This window comes from Salvelinus alpinus, chromosome 28, assembly GCF_045679555.1.
Source record: "Salvelinus alpinus chromosome 28, SLU_Salpinus.1, whole genome shotgun sequence".
Taxonomy (NCBI): Eukaryota; Metazoa; Chordata; class Actinopteri; order Salmoniformes; family Salmonidae; genus Salvelinus; species Salvelinus alpinus.
This window is the reverse complement of record NC_092113.1, coordinates 5,307,594-5,327,315: the sequence shown is the minus strand read 5'-3', so window position 1 is coordinate 5,327,315 and position 19,722 is coordinate 5,307,594. Positions and strand designations below refer to the sequence as shown.

Here is a 19,722-nt window from a genome sequence, read left to right as displayed (position 1 = left end):
TGGACCGGTTCGGCTGCTTCCTGCAGTGCCTTGATAGACTCTGGGGCTGAGGGTTGTTTTATGGACGAAGCATGGGCTCGGAAACATGACATTCCTCTCAGACAGTTAGGGAAGCCCACGCCCATGTTCGCCTTAGATGGTAGTCCTCTCCCCAGTATCAGATGTGAGACACTACCTTTAACCCTCACAGTATCTGGTAACCACAGTGAGACCATTTCCTTTTTGATTTTTCGTTCACCTTTTACACCTGTTGTTTTGGGTCATCCCTGGCTAGTATGTCATAATCCTTCTATTAATTGGTCTAGTAATTCTATCCTATCCTGGAACGTTTCTTGTCATGTGAAGTGTTTAATGTCTGCTATCCCTCCTGTTTCTTCTGTCCCCTCTACTCAGGAGGAACCTGGTGATTTGACAGGAGTGCCGGAGGAATATCATGATCTACGCACGGTCTTCAGTCGGTCCAGAGCCAACTCTCTTCCTCCTCACCGGTCGTATGATTGTTGTATTGATCTCCTTCCGGGGACCACTCCCCCTCGGGGTAGACTATACTCTCTGTCGGCTCCCGAACGTAAGGCTCTCGAGGATTATCTGTCTGTTTCTCTCGACGCCGGTACCGTGGTGCCTTCTTCCTCTCCCGCCGGAGCGGGGTTTTTCTTTGTTAAGAAGAAGGACGGTACTCTGCGCCCCTGCGTGGATTATCGAGGGCTGAATGACATAACGGTTAAGAATCGTTATCCGCTTCCCCTTATGTCGTCAGCCTTCGAGATTCTGCAGGGAGCCAGGTTCTTTACTAAGTTGGACCTTCGTAACGCTTACCATCTCGTACGCATCAGAGAGGGGGACGAGTGGAAAACGGCGTTTAACACTCCGTTAGGGCATTTTGAATACCGGGTTCTGCCGTTCGGTCTCGCTAATGCTCCAGCTGTCTTTCAGGCATTAGTTAATGATGTACTGAGAGACATGCTGAACATCTTTGTTTTCGTTTACCTTGACGATATCCTGATTTTTTTCACCGTCACTCGAGATTCATGTTCAGCACGTTCGACGTGTACTCCAGCGCCTTTTAGAGAATTGTCTCTACGTGAAGGCTGAGAAGTGCGCCTTTCATGTCTCCTCTGTCACATTTCTCGGTTCTGTTATTTCCGCTGAAGGCATTCAGATGGATCCCGCTAAGGTCCAGGCTGTCAGCGATTGGCCCGTTCCTAAGTCACGTGTCGAGTTACAGCGCTTTCTCGGTTTCGCTAATTTCTATCGGCGTTTCATTCGTAATTTCGGTCAAGTGGCTGCTCCTCTCACAGCTCTGACTTCTGTCAAGACTTGCTTTAAGTGGTCCGGTTCCGCCCAGGGAGCTTTTGATCTCCTCAAGAAGCGTTTTACATCCGCCCCTATCCTTGTTACTCCTGACGTCACTAAACAATTCATTGTCGAGGTTGACGCTTCAGAGGTGGGCGTGGGAGCCATTCTGTCCCAGCGCTTCCAGTCTGACGATAAGGTCCATCCTTGCGCTTACTTTTCTCATCGCCTGTCGCCATCGGAACGCAACTATGATGTGGGTAACCGCGAACTGCTCGCCATCCGCTTAGCCATAGGCGAATGGCGACAGTGGTTGGAGGGGGCGACCGTCCCTTTTGTCGTTTGGACTGACCATAAGAACCTTGAGTACATTCGTTCTGCCAAACGACTTAATGCACGTCAAGCTCGTTGGGCGTTGTTTTTCGCTCGTTTCGAGTTCGTGATTTCCTATCGCCCGGGAAATAAGAACACCAAGCCTGATGCCTTATCCCGTCTCTTTAGTTCTCCTGTGGCTTCTACCGACCCCGAGGGGATTCTCCCTGAAGGGCGTGTTGTCGGGTTGACTGTCTGGGGAATTGAGAGACAGGTAAAGCAAGCACTCACTCACACTGCGTCGCCGCGCGCTTGTCCTAGTAACCTTCTGTTCGTTCCTGTCTCTACTCGTCTGGCTGTTCTTCAGTGGGCTCATTCTGCCAAGTTAGCTGGCCACCCCGGCGTTCGGGGTACGCTTGCTTCTATTCGCCAGCGGTTTTGGTGGCCTACTCAGGAGCGGGACACGCGCCGTTTCGTGGCTGCTTGTTCGGACTGCGCGCAGACTAAGTCAGGTAACTCTCCTCCTGCCGGTTGTCTCAGACCGCTTCCCATTCCTTCCCGACCATGGTCTCACATCGCCTTAGACTTTATTACCGGTCTGCCTTCGTCTGCGGGGAAGACTGTGATTCTTACGGTTATCGATAGGTTCTCTAAGGCGGCACATTTCATTCCCCTCGCTAAGCTTCCTTCCGCTAAGGAGACGGCACAAGTCATCATTGAGAATGTGTTCAGAATTCATGGCCTCCCGTTAGACGCCGTTTCAGACAGAGGCCCGCAATTCACGTCACAGTTTTGGAGGGAGTTCTGTCGTTTGATTGGTGCTTCCGTCAGTCTCTCTTCCGGGTTTCATCCCCAGTCTAACGGTCAAGCAGAAAGGGCCAATCAGTCGATTGGTCGCATATTACGCAGCCTTTCGTTTCGAAACCCTGCGTCTTGGGCAGAACAGCTCCCCTGGGCTGAGTACGCTCACAACTCGCTTCCTTCGTCTGCTACCGGGCTATCTCCGTTTCAGAGTAGTCTTGGTTACCAGCCTCCTCTGTTCTCGTCCCAGCTCGCCGAGTCCAGCGTTCCCTCCGCTCAGGCTTTTGTCCAACGTTGTGAGCGCACCTGGAGGAGGGTCAGGTCTGCACTTTGCCGTTACAGGGCGCAGACTGTGAGAGCCGCCAATAAACGTAGGATTAAGAGTCCTAGGTATTGTCGCGGTCAGAGAGTGTGGCTTTCCACTCGTAACCTTCCCCTTACGACAACTTCTCGCAAGTTGACTCCGCGGTTCATTGGTCCGTTCCGTGTCTCTCAGGTCGTCAATCCTGTCGCTGTGCGACTGCTTCTTCCGCGACATCTTCGTCGCGTCCACCCTGTCTTCCATGTCTCTTGTGTCAAGCCTTTTCTTCGCGCCCCCGTTCGTCTTCCCTCCCCCCCCCCCGTCCTTGTCGAGGGCGCACCTATTTACAAGGTACGGAGGATCATGGACATGCGTTCTCGGGGACGTGGTCACCAGTACTTAGTGGATTGGGAGGGTTACGGTCCTGAGGAGAGGAGTTGGGTTCCATCTCGGGACGTGCTGGACCGTTCGTTGATTGATGATTTCCTTCGTTGCCGCCAGGGTTCCTCCTCGAGTGCGCCAGGAGGCGCTCGGTGAGTGGGGGGGTACTGTCATGTTTTGTCTTTGATCATCATGTCTTGTCCCTGTGCTTCCCTCTGCTGGTCTTATTAGGTTCTTTCCCTCTTTCTATCCCTCTCTCTCCTCCTCCCTCTCTCCCTCTCCCGCTCTCTCTCTCTATCGTTCCGTTCCTGCTCCCAGCTGTTTCTCATTCTCCTAACGACCTCATTTACTCTTTCACACCTGTCCCCTATTTTGCCCTCTGATTAGAGTCCCTATTTCTCCCTCTGTTTTCCGCTTCTGTCCTTGTCGGATTCTTGTTTGATGTTTGCTGTTCTGTGTCCTTGTTCCGCCCTGTCGTGTTTTTGCCTTCTTCAGATGCTGCGTGTGAGCAGGTGTCTATGTCAGCTACGGCCTGTGCCTTCCTGAAGCGACCTGCAGTCTGTGGTCGCGTCTCCAGTCGTTCCTCTCTACTGACGAGAGGATTTCAGTTTCCTGTTTTGGATTTACCTTTGATAATATCCAGGAGAATCATTGTTTGTTTAAGACTGGAATAAAGACTCTGTTTCTATTACGTCGCTTTTGGGTCCTCATTCACCAGCTTAACACCAACGATATGTATTTTTAAGTAATTGTAAATACATGCCAATACTTTCCAAATGGTATTTTGAAATGCATTCCAATATTCAACTATTTGTTTTTTCAAATAAAGGTTATCTAAATATTAGTTTTGAAATGTAATAAAAAGTAATTGAAGTACCTAAAATAGTATCTGAAGCCAAGTCTGAAACATACCTACATCCATGTATTGTCCTCTCTGTGCAGGAGTACCTGTTCAGGCTGGTCCCTGGCTATGTGGACTCAGGGAAAGGGAAATGTTCCTACGATCCGCGGCAGGAGAATGCTGTGGCCCTTATCAGTGAGACCTCTTCTTGTCTGTTCATCATAACAGTTCCCCCCACAGTTCTCACTTACAATACCAAAAGCCATCATCATCATCCATCTTCCTCTTTTGTTCCCTCTTTGTTAGATGGGAATCTGTATGCAGGGGTCCACGTTGACTTCATGGGCACGGACCCGGCCATCTTCAGAACCCTGGGAGACAGACCTGCCGTCAGGACTGAGCAATATGACTCCCGCTGGCTGAATGGTAAGCTTGCCCCTGACCCACAGGTGACACTTTGAGCAACTCATTACTATTTTGCCCTGAGAAAAAGTCAGCCACACCTCTCTCTCTCTCTCTCTCTCTCTCTCTCTCTCTCTCTATGTCTCTCTCTCTCTCTTTCATTTGTCACTTGCACAAATACAGCGAAATGCTTACCTTGCAAGCCCTTCCCAAAAGTGCAGTACCAAATTACAATTTGCAGGGATACTGGAGTAGTTGAGGTAGATACTGTATGTACATGTAGGCAGGGATTAGGAGAAGGTCACTGGTAACAAGATAAATAATAATAATCTCTCTCTCTGTCTCTCTCGTTCTCTATTACCCTCTTTTCTCAAATTGACTAATGTCTGTCTCCATCTCCAGAGCCTGTGTTTGTGAAGATCCAGCACATTCCTGACAGCTCTGAGAGGAACGATGATAAGCTCTACTTCTTCTTTCGGGAGAAGAGCCTGGATTCGGCTGGGGGGGGCAGCCCCAGTGTCCTGGCCAGGGTGGGCCGAGTATGCCTGGTGAGAGGCCCTCGTATATCCCCCCTGACCTCACAAACACACAGACACATACACACACACCACAGGAGGCTGCTGAAGGGGAGGATGGCTCATAATAAAGGCTGGAATGGAGTGAATGGGATGGCATCAACCACATGGAAATCGTGTGTTTGATGTGTTGGATTCCATTTATTCTGTTCCAGCCGACACTATGAGCCCGTCTTCCCCAAGTTAGGGGGTAATACCTCAGTTTCAAATCATTTTCTCCCATTTCGTTCCTACTAAACGCACAACCATTGGACACTAGAAAGCCAAGTGGTTGTGGTGATGATATTGAATGATCTACCATTTTACGTAAATTCCCCCTAACTTTGTTTCACCTTCCCAGAATGATGATGGGGGTCAGAGGTCACTGGTCAACAAGTGGACTACCTTCCTGAAGGCTCGGCTGGTGTGCTCAGTGATAGGCAGTGATGGTGTGGAGACCTATTTCGATGAGCTGAGTGAGACTGCTTTCCATTCCTGCGGCATTGACATGCTGTACAGTAGGCTGCAATTCAATCAGTTGCAGATAAAGGAAAATGTTCCGAATGTTTACGCTTTGATTGAATTGAAGGCTTAGTCTTATTTTGACACTTGTTTATAGAAAAGGCACTGTTAACACCTTTGTCAACTTGCTTCCCATCAGAGGATGTCTTCATTCAGCCAACACAAGACGAACGCAATCCTGTCGTGTACGCTGTCTTTTCCACTGCGGGGTAATATATCACTTGAATCATTCCAAAATGTTTTTTTTACACAACCATACATTCTATGTCCTTTGTTAGTGTCGGGCTAAAACAAAAGCCTGCCCGCCCAGTAGTTCTCCACAAATTAAGTACTAGAACCTTGGGGTAGTTCAGTAGCGGTGCGTGGGTAAAATCACTGGGGAAGCCAAGCCACGGGAAAAAGTCATATTACAACCTACGTGTAAAATCACTGGGGAAGCCAAGCCAGGGAAAAAAAGCCATATTGCATGTGTTGTGATAATTGTGTTGTTTGCCCTACAACCTGTTAGTTTATATTCCTTAATACATTTAACCACACCTTTGTTTATCACAAAACCGGAGAGCAACATCTGTCCTGTGAAGTCCACAAAGCATATTGCATGTAACAAACAGTTCAAGCAAGTTAATGTTTCCGACATTTTCAGACTACTGAACAACTATTGATTTAGAACCATGGAGGATTACCGCAAGTCTCAAAGAAAAAAGGAGCTGCCTCCACTATTCCAGCACCATATCAATTTCAATATTTCATCATCATCAAATCACCTATGCTTAGTCTAATACAGTTACAACTAAAATATACCAAAAACAGTTTAGGGAAAGGGAAAGGGGGATACCTAGTCAGTTGTATAACTGAATGCATTCAACTGAAATGTGCCTTCCGCATTTAACCCAACCCCTCTGAATCAGTCTAATTAACGTAAGCTAAATATGATGTGGCTGTCCATGGAACTGATTTCTGTGTTTGTGTGTGTGTGTGTGTGTGCCTGTGTGTGTGCGTACGTGAAAGTAGTAAAAACTTGACTCACTCTACTTGTAGAGAAACACCATTGCCATCCTCCTCTCTTCCATGTTGCTGAAATGGTCTATGATTCTGTCATACAGTACACACTTTTAGTTTTTGTTGTCCTAGGCTACCTGGCTAAAATGCATGTTCTCTAGCCGACCTTCCTTTCATGGGGAATGATGAGCCAGCTAGTTAAAATTAGCCAACATTTAGCTTCATATTGAATTTCCATCCTCTCAGGCCAGGGGCACAATTTATGAATTTATGGTTGTATCAGAATCGCTGTTATAATCATTGGCTAGTACAAATAATTAAATAAAACCACAAGTCCCTTGACACTCTTCCCTTGACACTTTTTTCTGGTGCACCAGGACCATTCACAGTTGAGCTCACTCAGTTTAGCTCAACGCTGATTGGCTATTATTTTATTTTAAAAATTATCAAGAGAGGCCAAATGCTCGTTGGCTTCTTTTGCATTCAGTGCTACAGACGGCAACAATGTCATACTCTTTTTGACCAGACAGCATCAGATAGATGGGCTACGCATACAGAGACAGAGGGGCGCTGTTTCGCTTTGCTCAGATGCCTTTCTTCCCTTGGCATCCATAAATACACACCACTGGGGTAGTTTATTTTGATGACTCTCTTCCACCACCTTTCCACCTCCTTCCTTAGGTCTGTGTTTAAGGGCTCAGCCGTGTGTGTGTACTCTATGTCCGACATTCGCAATGTCTTCAATGGCCCCTTCTCACACAAGCATGGACACAACTACCAGTGGACCCCCTACACTGGAAAGATCCCCTACCCTCGCCCTGGAACGGTACGTACACTCAGGACTAAATGCCTCCAGGAATGTCGAAAATGAATGGTAGATCATTTTACTAGTAGACAGTAGCCTAATAAACAAACAAATTATGGGTAGCTTTGAAGTTGCTATTGATCATAGAGTCAAATCTAGATCAACAAATCATCAAAAGAAACAATGTGTCAAACTGTCAGTGTCTTGGTGTGGTCAAAATCACATCATTCCCATGATCCAACACACAAGAACATGTTGAGCTACATGACGGCCGTATTCATTGATGTACATCGTAGCAAAACGTTGTGCAATGGAAAATGAAACATGCAGTTTTGATTGGCCAAGTCCAGATACAGTAGTTCTTCCCTGTTTCAGACGGTCTTCTTATTTTTGGTGCCACTGAACATGACCCAGTTCAACCAGAGCTCTCTGTCCTCTTCGTCTACAGTGTCCAGGAGGAACGTTCACCCCGGGCCTCCGCTCCACCAAGGAGTTTTCGGATGAGGCAGTGAACTTTGTGAGGGCGCACCCCCTCATGTACCACCCTGTCTACACCATACACAAGCGCCCTCTGGTGGTCCGAACAGGGGTGGACTACCAATTCACCTCCATCGTGGTGGACCTGGTGGATGCTGTGGACGGGAGGTATGAGGTGCTCTTCCTGGGCACAGGTGAGTCATGCTAGCTAGCAGCTGTAACTATTATCCACCTATTCCCAGAGATGACTTGCACTAGAGTTCGATTACTGTTCGATGACGTTGACTAGTACCTTAAATCTACTGACATGGAACTGTCATGATTTAGGTCATGCAATAAGACTGAAAAAGATACTAAACTCAGCAAAAAAAAGAAACGTCCTCTCACTGTCAACTGCGTTTATTTTCAGCAAACTTAACATGTGTAAATATTTGTATGAACATATTAAGATTCAACAACTGAGACATAAACTGAACAAGTTCCACAGACATGTGACTAACAGAAATGGAATAATGTGTCCCTGAACAAAAGGGGTGTCAAAATCAAAAGTAACAGACTTGCAGGAAATCACGCACAGAACGAGCAGTATGGCTGGTGGCATTGTCATGCTGGAGGGTCATGTCAGAATGAGCCTGCAGGAAGGGTACCACATGAGGGAGGAGGATGTCTTGCCTGTAACGTACAGCGTTGAGATTGCCTGAAATGACAACAAGCTCAGTCCGATGATGCTGTGACACACCGTGACTCGTCAGTGAAGAGCACTTTTTGCCAGTCCTGTCTGGTCCAGCGACGGTGCGTTTATGCCCATAGGTGCCCATTGTTGCCAGTGATGTCTGGTGAGGACCTGTCTTACAACATGCCTACAAGCCCTCAGTCCAGCCTCTCTCAGCCTATTGAGGACAGTCTGAGCACTGATGGAGGGATTGTGCATTCCTGGTGTAACTCAGGCAGTTGTTGTTGCCATCCTATACCTGTACCGCAGGTGTGATGTTTGGATGTACCGATCCTGTGCAGGTGTTACAAGTGGTCTGCCACTGCGAGGACTATCAGCTGTCCATCCTGTCTCCCTGTAGCGCTGTCTTAGGCGTCTCACAGTACGGACATTGCAATTTATTGCCCTGGCCACATCTGCCGTCCTCATGCCTCCTTGCAGCACGCCTAAGGCACTTTCACGCAGATGAGCAGGGATCCTGGGCATCTTTCTTTTGGTGTTTTTCAGAGTGAGTAGAAAGGCCTCTTTAGTGTCCTAAGTTTTCATAACTGTGACCTTAATTGCCTACCGTCTGTAAGGTGTTAGTGTAACGGATGTGAAATGGCTAGCTAGTTAGCGGGTACGCGCTACTAGCATTTCAATCAGTTACGTCACTTGCTCTGAAACCTAGAAGTAGTGTTGCCCCTTGCTCTGCAAGAGCCGTGGCCTTTGTGGAGCGATGGGTAACGATGCTTCGTGGGCGACCATTGTTGATGTGTGCAGAGGGTCCCTGGTTCGCGCCCGTGTCGGGGCGAGGGGACGGTTTAAAGTTAAACTGTTACATTGATGCTGTTGACCCGGATCACTGGTTGCTGTGGAAAAGGAGGAGGTTGAAAGGGGGGTGAGTGTAACGGATGTGAAATGGCTAGCTAGTTAGTGGGTACGCGCTACTAGCATTTCAATCAGTTACGTCACTTGCTCTGAAACCTAGAAGTAGTGTTGCCCCTTGCTCTGCAAGGGCCGTGGCTTTTGTGGAGCGATGGGTAACGACGCTTCGTGGGTGACTGTTGTTGATGTGTGCAGAGGGTCCCTGGTTCGCGCCCGTGTCGGGGCGAGGGGACAGTTTAAAGTTATACTGTTACATTAGTGTCTTAACGACCGTTCCACAGGTGCATGTTCATTAATTGTTTATGGGTCATTGAACAAGCATGTTTAAACCCTTTACAATTAATATCTGTGAAAGCATTTGGATTTTTACGAATTATCTTTGAAAGACAGGGTACTGAAAAAGGGACGTTTCTTTTTTTGCTGAGTTTATGTGCTCTCAAAAAGGAAAAAGCAGACATTGCTCTATTACGAGAGACCACCCTCTGTGTTACTGAACATGCTAAACTCCACAGAGCTTGGGTGGGACAGCTGTATTTCCCATTTCTCAAATCAAACAGTAGAGGCACAGCCATACTTATCCATAAGCATGTTCCATTCATCATTGATAAAACCATATCTGATCCGGAGGGTAAATTTATTCTGATATCTGGGTCCCTATATGGGCAACCAATTCCTATTTTAAATATATATGCCCCTAACACAGATACTCCTGCTTTCATGTCGAAAATGATAACCCTGTTCTATGAGCATTGTATTTCCTTTGGAGTGCTGGCTGGAGATTTTAAGTGTATCCTCAACTCAACCCTGGACAAATCATCTCAAGTCCCCACCACAAACCCTAGATCGGCAATGTTTAACTCTCTTACTAAAGAGATGGGACTGATAGATATCTGGAGAGAGACTAATAGCTCAATTATGGACTATACATACTACTCTAATGTCCATAACACCTACTCTCGTATAGATTAGATTTTTATCGCAACGATTTTCATAAATTCTGCCACTTGTACAATCGGACCCATAGCACTTTCAGATCACGCCTTGTCCATCTCCGCTTTGACCTCTGTAAAAACATCCTGAGGTTAATGAGCTGGAAATTTACCACCTCCAAGTTATCAAACAAAGCATTCTATATATTGGTTACTACATGGATAGACAACTACACACAAGACAACAAAGATTCTCCTGTTTCTCCGGCCACAATGTGGGACGCTGCTAAAGCCACACTAAGAGGTCATCTAATTGCATATGCTTCCTCTAAGAAAAAAGCAATGGAAGCACACAGGTTAGATCTTGAGGGGGAGCTGGAACGCTGCGAAAAAGTACATAAACAATCCCCAGACAGCTCCTCCTGGAGTCAACTTAAAGCAGCCAAACCCAAACTAAACTTGGACTATACTCGGGAGAGTATAGTCACTAAACAGAAATACCATGAGTATAGCAATAGGCCTTGCAGATTGCTTGCTTACCAATTAAAAAAAGAGCGTACAATCATGGCCATCCGAACAGCAGATGACAAGGTCACATATGATCCAAATCAGATACATTTAACTTTTCATTATTTTTACTGCAAATTATACTTCTGAGAGAACATACGGATGCAAAACTCCATTCCTTCCTCATCAGCCACCTGGTGGAAGGGACTTTGTGGATCTGAGGCTCTTTCCCCTGTTGCCTCCATCATCCTCCAAATCCCACCAACATCAGCCACCTCAGAGCGCAACTGGTCCTTGTTTGGGAACACACACACCAAACACGCAACAGGCTGACCAATAAAAGGGTTGAAAAATTGGTGGCCATCTGGGCAAATCTTTTGCTTTTTGAGCATGACAGCGAGCCATCAATCAACAAGGTTGGAAAGTGACAGTGAAGATGAGGCCTCAGAGTCTGATGTTCAAGAGGTGGACATTGGGAAGGTCCAGGGAGAAAACATGGAAGCCTGAGAGGAAGACAACCAAAGCTTTAGTTTCTAGACTATCATTTTACAGATGTATGTTGAAAACGTTTTTGAGAGATGCGATGGATCATTGGGGATCATTCAATATTCCCTTTCTTTTGTTGTTCAGTAAAATCTTCCCATGTGAAAAGTAAACTCATTTAATTAAAGTTGAATTCTTAACTAAATTGTTTTTTACATTTCTATTGGAAGGATTTAATCATTTGCAATTATGTCTCCATATATGGTAAATATATCCAATGCAAAAAACATCTACATTTAAATGGTATTCATATTTAATTTGCATATACTTCTGTTAATTCCCATATATTCCCGTTAATTCAGACGGAAGGTTTCCACCTCTAAATATTCCCCAAAATGTGCAACCCTACTTATGACCTCCGCAAGTGATCCCAGGTTTGATAGACTCTGGTCTCCTCTACTCAACTATATTTCAAATTGGACAGAGTCAATGGGGTGATTAGGGAAATTAGTGTATATACATGTTGTGTAAGGTGCTGTAAAAACTCATTATTTGCTCCTTGTCTCAGCTAAAACTGGAAATAGCTAAGATGATCACAGATAGTGCTGCTGCAAATCGGTTTGTTTTGTTTTATATTTAATTTTATTATTTATGTCTGCCACATCTGTGAATGTGGAATGTGTTTTGTTTGTTGATTGAAAAACAAGAGAAGGTAACTGTAAATTGAAAAAGACAAACACATTTGGGATCATTAACCTTTAGAAAAAAATCCCTAACCGTAAATTTTGTAAAATAAATTGTACAAAATAAAAATCTGTGTACTATCACAAAGCTACGTTTAACAGGTCCCGGTCCTCATCTAAAAGGCTCAAATATATATATTTTATAAATACGTACCGCAATAATGCTGTAAGTAGGAGAAGATACGCGTCTTTCAAATGATTTGCCATGGATATAAATAAAGTGTTCCACACGTCATCTTCGTTAACAATTGGAAAAATGGAGAGGAAGCGAAAGCGGCGAAGTCCTGTATGGCAATACTTTGAGAAGTTAAAGGAGAAGGTGATGAAATACAAACTTAGCCAGGTGGAATTGGGCTACAGCAGCAGTACAGGTGCATTGCTGAAAGAGTGTGATAATGGACGGAGTAAGGAAATCACATCGCTGATTAGAGAAATGATTGCTGTTGATGTCCAGCCATTGTCAATGGTAGAGGATGTCGGCTTCAATACCCTAATGGCATATCTAGAACCAGACTACAAGATGCCATGTCGAAGAACCGTGATGGCCCTGATGGAGAGCTCTCAAACAGCATACGTGGCGTTAACAACAGATTGTTGGACATTTATGAACACGCTCTTGTAGGACATTTATGAACACGCTCTCATACATCACTGCAACGAGCCATCACATTGATGAAAAGTGGGACATGAAGTACGTACTGACAACGGAGAACCTAAAATGGCATTAATACCATCGTTGCTGAGTGGGTGGGGGACGGCAGTAAAGTGAACGCTGTCTGGTTGGGTTTCTAGTAGTAACCACTGCCACAAAGTAAAAATTGACTATATCTTGACTATATCTTAAAATAAAAATGTTTTTGGTCTTAATTTAAGGTTCGGGTTAGCAGTGTGGTTAGGGTTAAAAAAAACATTTTAAGAAGAGAAATGTAGAAATAGGCGGACTTTGTGGCTGTGATAACTAGTGACGACCTGTATGTAGCCAGGGCTGCTGTAGATTGAAATGCATTGCCCCCTAACGGTCACACGCAGAACCATATCTAGATTATGAATTTACGCCATTTTATGATATTTTATTTAACGTTTATACGATGAAAAAAAAGTGTTAGATTTTTTATATTTTTACATTTCACACATACCTTCTCTGAATATGTTTCTAGGATATTTAGGCTATCTGTGGTACTATGTACGCTATGAACCGCTCTCCCCTCTTTTTGTAGATCGTGGGACAGTCCAAAAGGTGATAGTACTTCCTAAAGACACTAGCACAACAGAAGAACTCACATTAGAGGAAGTGGAAATGTTCAGGGTAATGACAATCATTACTATTTCATGTAAATCACTGTCTAGTATGAATTAATACAAGAAGGGAGATGGGACAAGCCAAAAGCTTCATTCTGCAGTATTATCTTCTCCTAACACCTATTTGTTGTTCTTTTTTGCAGACTCCAGCTCCTATTAAGACTATGATGTTATCATCAAAAAGGGTAGGTTTCATCAATTATCACTTGTTTATCTATGATTACTGCTGTTGTTGTGTTGCTGTTGTTTGTATGCCTCTGATTGTCCTTCCTCTTCCCTTCTGACCCACAGCAACAGCTGTATGTGTCGTCAGAGAGGGGGCTTACCCAGTTGTCCCTGCACAGGTGTAACGTCTATGGGAAGGCCTGTTCAGACTGCTGCCTGGCCAGAGACCCTTACTGTGCCTGGGATGGGGAGACATGCGCCGCCTTTAGCCCCTCCACCAAGAGGTGAGGCACCTTAGCACCAATGAGGGGGTTACATAATAGAGTGCCTTCAGAAAGTATTTATACCCCTTGACTTATTCCACATTTTGTTATGTTACGGCCTGAATTCAAAATTGATTAAATAATGTTTTTTCTCACCCGTCTACACACAGTGAAAACAACATGTTTTTAGACATTTTTGCTAATTTATTGAAAATGAAATACAGAAATATCTCATTTACATAAGTATTCACAGCCCTGAGTCAATACTTTGTAGAAGCACCTTTGGCGGTGATTACAGCTTTGAGTCATCTGTATCAGCTTTGCACATCTGGATTTGGGGATTTTCTCCCATTCGTCCTTGCAGATTTTCTCAAGCTCTGTTAAGTTAGATGGGGAGCGGCGGTGAACAGTAATCTTCAAGTCTTTCTATAGATTTTCAATGGGATTCAAGTCTGGTCTTTGGCTGGGCAACTCAAGCACTTTCACATCCTTGATCTGAAGCCATTCCAGGGTTGCTTTGGCTGTATGCTTGGGGTCTGTTGGATAGTAAATCTTTGCCCCAGTCTAAGGTTGTTTGCACTCTGAAGCAGGTTCTCATCAAGGATTAGCTTTTATTTGGTTCCATTCATTGTTCCCTCTATCCTTACCAGTCTCCCAGGCCCTGCTGCTGAAATGCATCCCCCATAGCATTATGCTGCCACCACCATGCTTCACGGTAGGAATGGTATTAGATGGGTGATGGGTTTTCTCCAGACATATCGCTTTGCATTCAGGTCAAAAAGTTAAAATGTTGTCTCATCAGACCACTGAATCTTTTGTCTTATGCTCTGTCTTTCACTTGCCTTTTTGCAAACTCCAGGCGTGCTGTCATGTGCCTTTGTCTCGAGAGTTGCTTATTTTTGGCCGCTCTCCCATAAAGCCCAGATTAGTGAAGTCCTATAGAGACAGTTGTCCAACTCGTCCCAAACCATCTCAATTGGGTTGAGGTTGGGTGATTGTGGAGGCCAGGTCATCTGATGCAGCAATCCATCACTCTCCTTCTTGGTCAAATAGCCCTTACACAGCCTGTTAGGTGTGTTTTGGGTCATTGTCCTGTTGAAAAACAAATGATAGTCCCACTAAGCACAAACCAGATGGGATGGCGTATCACTGCAGAATGCTGTGGTAGCCATGCTGGTTAAGTGTGCCTTGAATTCAAAAAAAAATCACTAACAGTGTCATCAGCAAAGCACCCCCACACCATCACACCTCCTCCTCCATGCTTCACGGTGGGAACCACACATGCAGAGATAATCCGTTCACCTACTCTGCATCTCCCAAAGACACGGGGGTTGGAACCAAAAATCTCAAATTTGGACTCATCAGACCAAAGGACAAATTTCCATTGCTCGTGTTTCTTGGCCCAAAGCAAGTCTCTTTTTCTTATTGGTGTCCTTTAGTAGTGGTTTCTTTGCAGCAATTTGACCATGAAGGCCTGATTCACGCAGTCTCCTCTGAACAGTTGATGTTGAGATGTGTCTTTTACTTGAACTCTGTGAAGCATTTATTTGGACTGCAATCTGAGGTGCAGTTAACTCTGATGAATTTATCCTCAGCAGCAGAGGTAACTGGGTCTTCCTTTCCTGTGGCGGTCCTCATGAGAGCCAGTTTCATCGTATCGCTTGATGGTTTTTGCAAATGCACATTTTCCGCATTGTCTGATCTTCATGTCTCTAAGTAATGATGGACTGAAATTTCTCTTTGCTTATTTGAGCTGTTCTTGCCATAATATGGGCTATGTCTTTTACCAAATAGGGCTATCTTCTGTATACCACCCCTACCTTGTCACAACACAACTGACTGGCTCAAACGCATTAAGAAGGAAAGATATTAATTGAAATGCATTCCAGGTGACTACCTCATGAAGCTGGTTGAGAGAATGCCAAGAGTGTGCAAAGGGTGGCTACTTTGAAGAATCTCAAATATAAAATATATTTTTATTTGTTTTTGATTACTACATGATTCCATATGTATTATTTCATAGTTTTGATGTCTTCACTATTATTCTACAATGTAGAAAATAGTACAAAATAAATAAAAACCCTTGAATGTGTAGGTGTGTCCAAAATTTTGACTGGTACTGTATGTAAATTAGATATTTCTGTATTTAATTTTCAATACATTTCTAAAAACATATTTTCACTTAGTGATTATGGGATATTCTGTGTAGATGGGTGTACCTACAGTGGGGAGAACAAGTATTTGATACACTGCCGATTTTGCAGGTTTTCCTACTTACAAAGCATGTAGAGGTCTGTAATTTTTATCATAGGTACACTTCAACTGTGAGAGACGGAATCTAAAACAAAAATCCAGAAAATCACATTGTATGATTTTTAAGTAATTCATTTGCATTTTATTGCATGACATAAGTATTTGATCACCTACCAACCAGTAAGAATTCCGGCTCTCACAGACCTGTTAGTTTTTCTTTAAGAAGCCCTCCTGTTCTCCACTCATTACCTGTATTAACTGCACCTGTTTGAACTCGTTACCTGTATAAAAGACACCTGTCCACACACTCAATCAAACAGACTCCAACCTCTCCACAATGGCCAAGACCAGAGAGCTGTGTAAGGACATCAGGGATAAAATTGTAGACCTGCACAAGGCTGGGATGGGCTACAGGACAATAGGCAAGCAGCTTGGTGAGAAGGCAACAACTGTTGGCGCAATTATTAGAAAATAGAAGAAAATAGAAGAAGTTCAAGATGATGGTCAATCACCCTCGGTCTGGGGCTCCATGCAAGATCTCACCTCGTGGGGCATCAATGATCATGAGGAAGGTGAGGGATCAGCCCAGAACTACACGGCAGGACCTGGTCAATGACCTGAAGAGAGCTGGGACCACAGTCTCAAAGAAAACCATTAGTAACACACTACGCCGTCATGGATCAAAATCCTGCAGCGCACACAAGGTCCCCCTGCTCAAGCAGGCGCATGTCCAGGCCCGTCTGAAGTTTGCCAATGACCATCTGGATGATCCAGAGGAGGAATGGGAGAAGGTCATGTGGTCTGATGATTCAAAAATAGAGCTTTTTGGTCTAAACTCCACTCGCCGTGTTTGGAGGAAGAAGAAGGATGAGTACAACCCCAAGAACACCATCCCAACCGTGAAGCATGGAGGTGGAAACATCATTCTTTGGGGATGCTTTTCTGCAAAGGGGACAGGACGACTGCACCGTATTGAGGGGAGGATGGATGGGGCCATGTATTGCGAGATCTTAGCCAACAACCTCCTTCCCTCAGTAAGAGCATTGATGATGGGTCGTGGCTGGGTCTTCCAGCATGACAACGACCCGAAACACACAGCCATGGCAACTAAGGAGTGGCTCCGTAAGAAGTATCTCAAGGTCCTGGAGTGGCCTAGCCAGTCTCCAGACCTGAACCCAATAGAAAATCTTTGGAGGGAGCTGAAAGTCCGTATTGCCCAGCGACAGCCCCGAAACCTGAAGGATCTGGAGAAGGTCTGTATGGAGGAGTGGGCCAAAATCCCTGCTGCAGTGTGTGCAAACCTGGTCAAGAACTACAGGAAACGTATGATCTCTGTAATTGCAAACAAAGGATTCTGTACCAAATATTAAGTTCTGCTTTTCTGATGTATCAAATACTTATGTCATGCAATAAAATGCAAATTAATTACTTAAAAATCATACAATGTGATTTTCTGGATTTTTGTTTTAGATTCCGTCTCTCACAGTTGAAGTGTACCTATGATAAAAATTACAGACCTCTACATGCTTTTTAAGTAGGAAAATCTGCAAAATCGGCAGTGTATCAAATACTTGTTCTCCCCACTGTACTTTCTGAAGGTATTTATGTTCTTTATTAGTGTTGTGACTTTACTTTAATTAATCTGATTACTGTTATTTATCTAATCAACTATGTTTAATTGTTACCCGATTTAAATTAATCATGTAACAATTAACTCATTAGGAATTTGGGACACCACGAGAGTATTTCTTTAGAGTTACCATCTTCCGAATTAAACTCTGTCATGACGTTGCCCTCTTTGGGTACAGCAAGCCCCATCCCCCTCTCCCTGCCTCTCTCTGCCCCCTACAACTAGGCTGCTGTGGTCAGTGAGGTCGTAAATTCCTAGGGAAGACCCTGCCTCATGGCCACACAGTATTGAGAGAGAGTGAAGTTTCATAGAGAACAAAGGAATTTCTTCCACCTCACAGAACTTGAGGTCCGAACAACGTTTACGTTCCGGAGAAGGTATAAAAGATCGGTGAAGAATCCAGCTACGAACTGGTCCGTTTGTTACAACTTGGGGAAGCTCATGGGAGACGGTGCGGCCACATTACCATAACGGTGTTTATATAATAGCCTCAGATATGAGGTTTACATTTAATTGTTGTATAAGATGAATGAGTGAGTATGATACTGTTTGTAAAATTGTGTATTTTGGACTGTTAAATGAAGGAAACTCCAATTCCCTTTTGAGTTGAGGACCGCCCATGAACCCAGTTAAGGTCAGGCATCCTGGGACAGCCCCTTTTCTGCAATTCCGAATAACACCTCAATCTTGAGAATTCCTCAAATAGACCATGTTTCTCTCAATCACGGAGGACAAAGGTTGCAGACCATTGCTGAATCTTTGAACCATACCACGTGGTTAAACTCTTAGACTATTGATACCAACAGAATGAGAACAAGTCTTTGATATTAATTACTAGTCTGCAGCTAGGAATTCGGTATCATTGAACGCGAAGAACGACAACCGCCAGAAACAACCATTCTACAACAATATGAATGAATGTCACTCTGAACTATCCCCTCTAACAGACAGAGAGAGAGAGACGGACAATTCTACAAAATAAACTAACTTTTCAACAGCGATCAAGACGACACACTGAGCGTAAATATATATATTGATTGCAATTGTTCCCGAATGAGTGAGCGTTCATGTGCATAAGATTAGCATTTCAATTGTTATAATTATCAACTGTGGGTTGTCTTCTCAGTCGACCCCCACTCCCCCTTTTGTCTAACAAGCCGCCATGCCGGTTTAGCCCACTAGGGCACATTCTCCTATCATTTCTTGTAACCATATTTACATTGTTTGTTTGTTTATGCATTTCTGTGAATTACTTAGTTAGTAATAAATAAATGATTTAAGACAATTGATGTATGGATGACTCATAGTGAAGACTGGGTTCGTGCAGATAACCAACAATTTACGATGTTTGGAATGAGACTAACGTGAGGTAAAGTAAATAATTAATTAATCAGAAGACTATTGATCAGATATGAAAATATCTGAAAGGTTATATTAGGAAATTCTAACTTTGTAATCTGAATATTTTCCTTGGTGCCCCGACTTCCTAGTTAATTACAGTTACATGATTAATCAGTTTAATCGCGTAATACTAATTACAGAGAATCTTTGATAACTAAAAGTCTTCATTTAATGATGCCAAAGACACGACAACTCTAAAGGTTTTTACCTATTACATTCATAAACAGTTAACTCATTAATCATAACCTCGTATCATATCATCATTCTGAACAGTCGTAACCTCCTGCATCTTCAAAAAACCCAGCCTTACTTATGATTCAGTACTACACAAATTATTATTTATTTACTAGCTAACTAAATGATAACTCAGGATAAACATACACACTTAATACATACAACAAGGTCCCTAGCGGACTGACACAATATGGCGGCTTGTTACAAAAGAGATGGGCAGAGGGACAAAGACATAATACTTTGGTACATTTAGAAACTGCTCTCACAGTAATCATATACTTTACACGAACCGTCACCCTTTTGTAGAAAGAAATGAATGTATTTACATGTAAATGTCATGGTTCGTCGTGTAGTCCTGAACAGAACTACAGAGTTGATTTCCCTTCCATTCGCTCCTGAAGATAGGCTAGCCAGCCATGTCAATGGTTCCCATTGGGGTGATGAGAGTAGCGTTCTACAGTGATTTGAGAAGAGTAGGATAATGGTCCCACTTAAATTCACTTTTCTAGATAATTTACTTAGGACAGCTTATCAGCCATACCAGTGAT

General features: G+C 44.0%; 1 protein-coding gene across 1 annotated transcript in view; it reads left to right on the top strand.

The window, feature by feature from the left end:
* Nucleotides 1–19,722, top strand: part of LOC139556988 (semaphorin-3F-like) — a 106,804-nt gene that overhangs the window by 79,285 nt on the left and 7,797 nt on the right. The window contains exons 7-16 of the mRNA XM_071371224.1: nucleotides 4,031–4,124; nucleotides 4,236–4,355; nucleotides 4,734–4,879; nucleotides 5,247–5,361; nucleotides 5,547–5,616; nucleotides 7,088–7,232; nucleotides 7,660–7,882; nucleotides 13,147–13,235; nucleotides 13,372–13,413; nucleotides 13,520–13,677. Coding sequence (XP_071227325.1) covers nucleotides 4,031–4,124; nucleotides 4,236–4,355; nucleotides 4,734–4,879; nucleotides 5,247–5,361; nucleotides 5,547–5,616; nucleotides 7,088–7,232; nucleotides 7,660–7,882; nucleotides 13,147–13,235; nucleotides 13,372–13,413; nucleotides 13,520–13,677 — 1,202 coding nt within the window. The remainder of the gene's footprint in view (nucleotides 1–4,030; nucleotides 4,125–4,235; nucleotides 4,356–4,733; nucleotides 4,880–5,246; nucleotides 5,362–5,546; nucleotides 5,617–7,087; nucleotides 7,233–7,659; nucleotides 7,883–13,146; nucleotides 13,236–13,371; nucleotides 13,414–13,519; nucleotides 13,678–19,722) is intronic.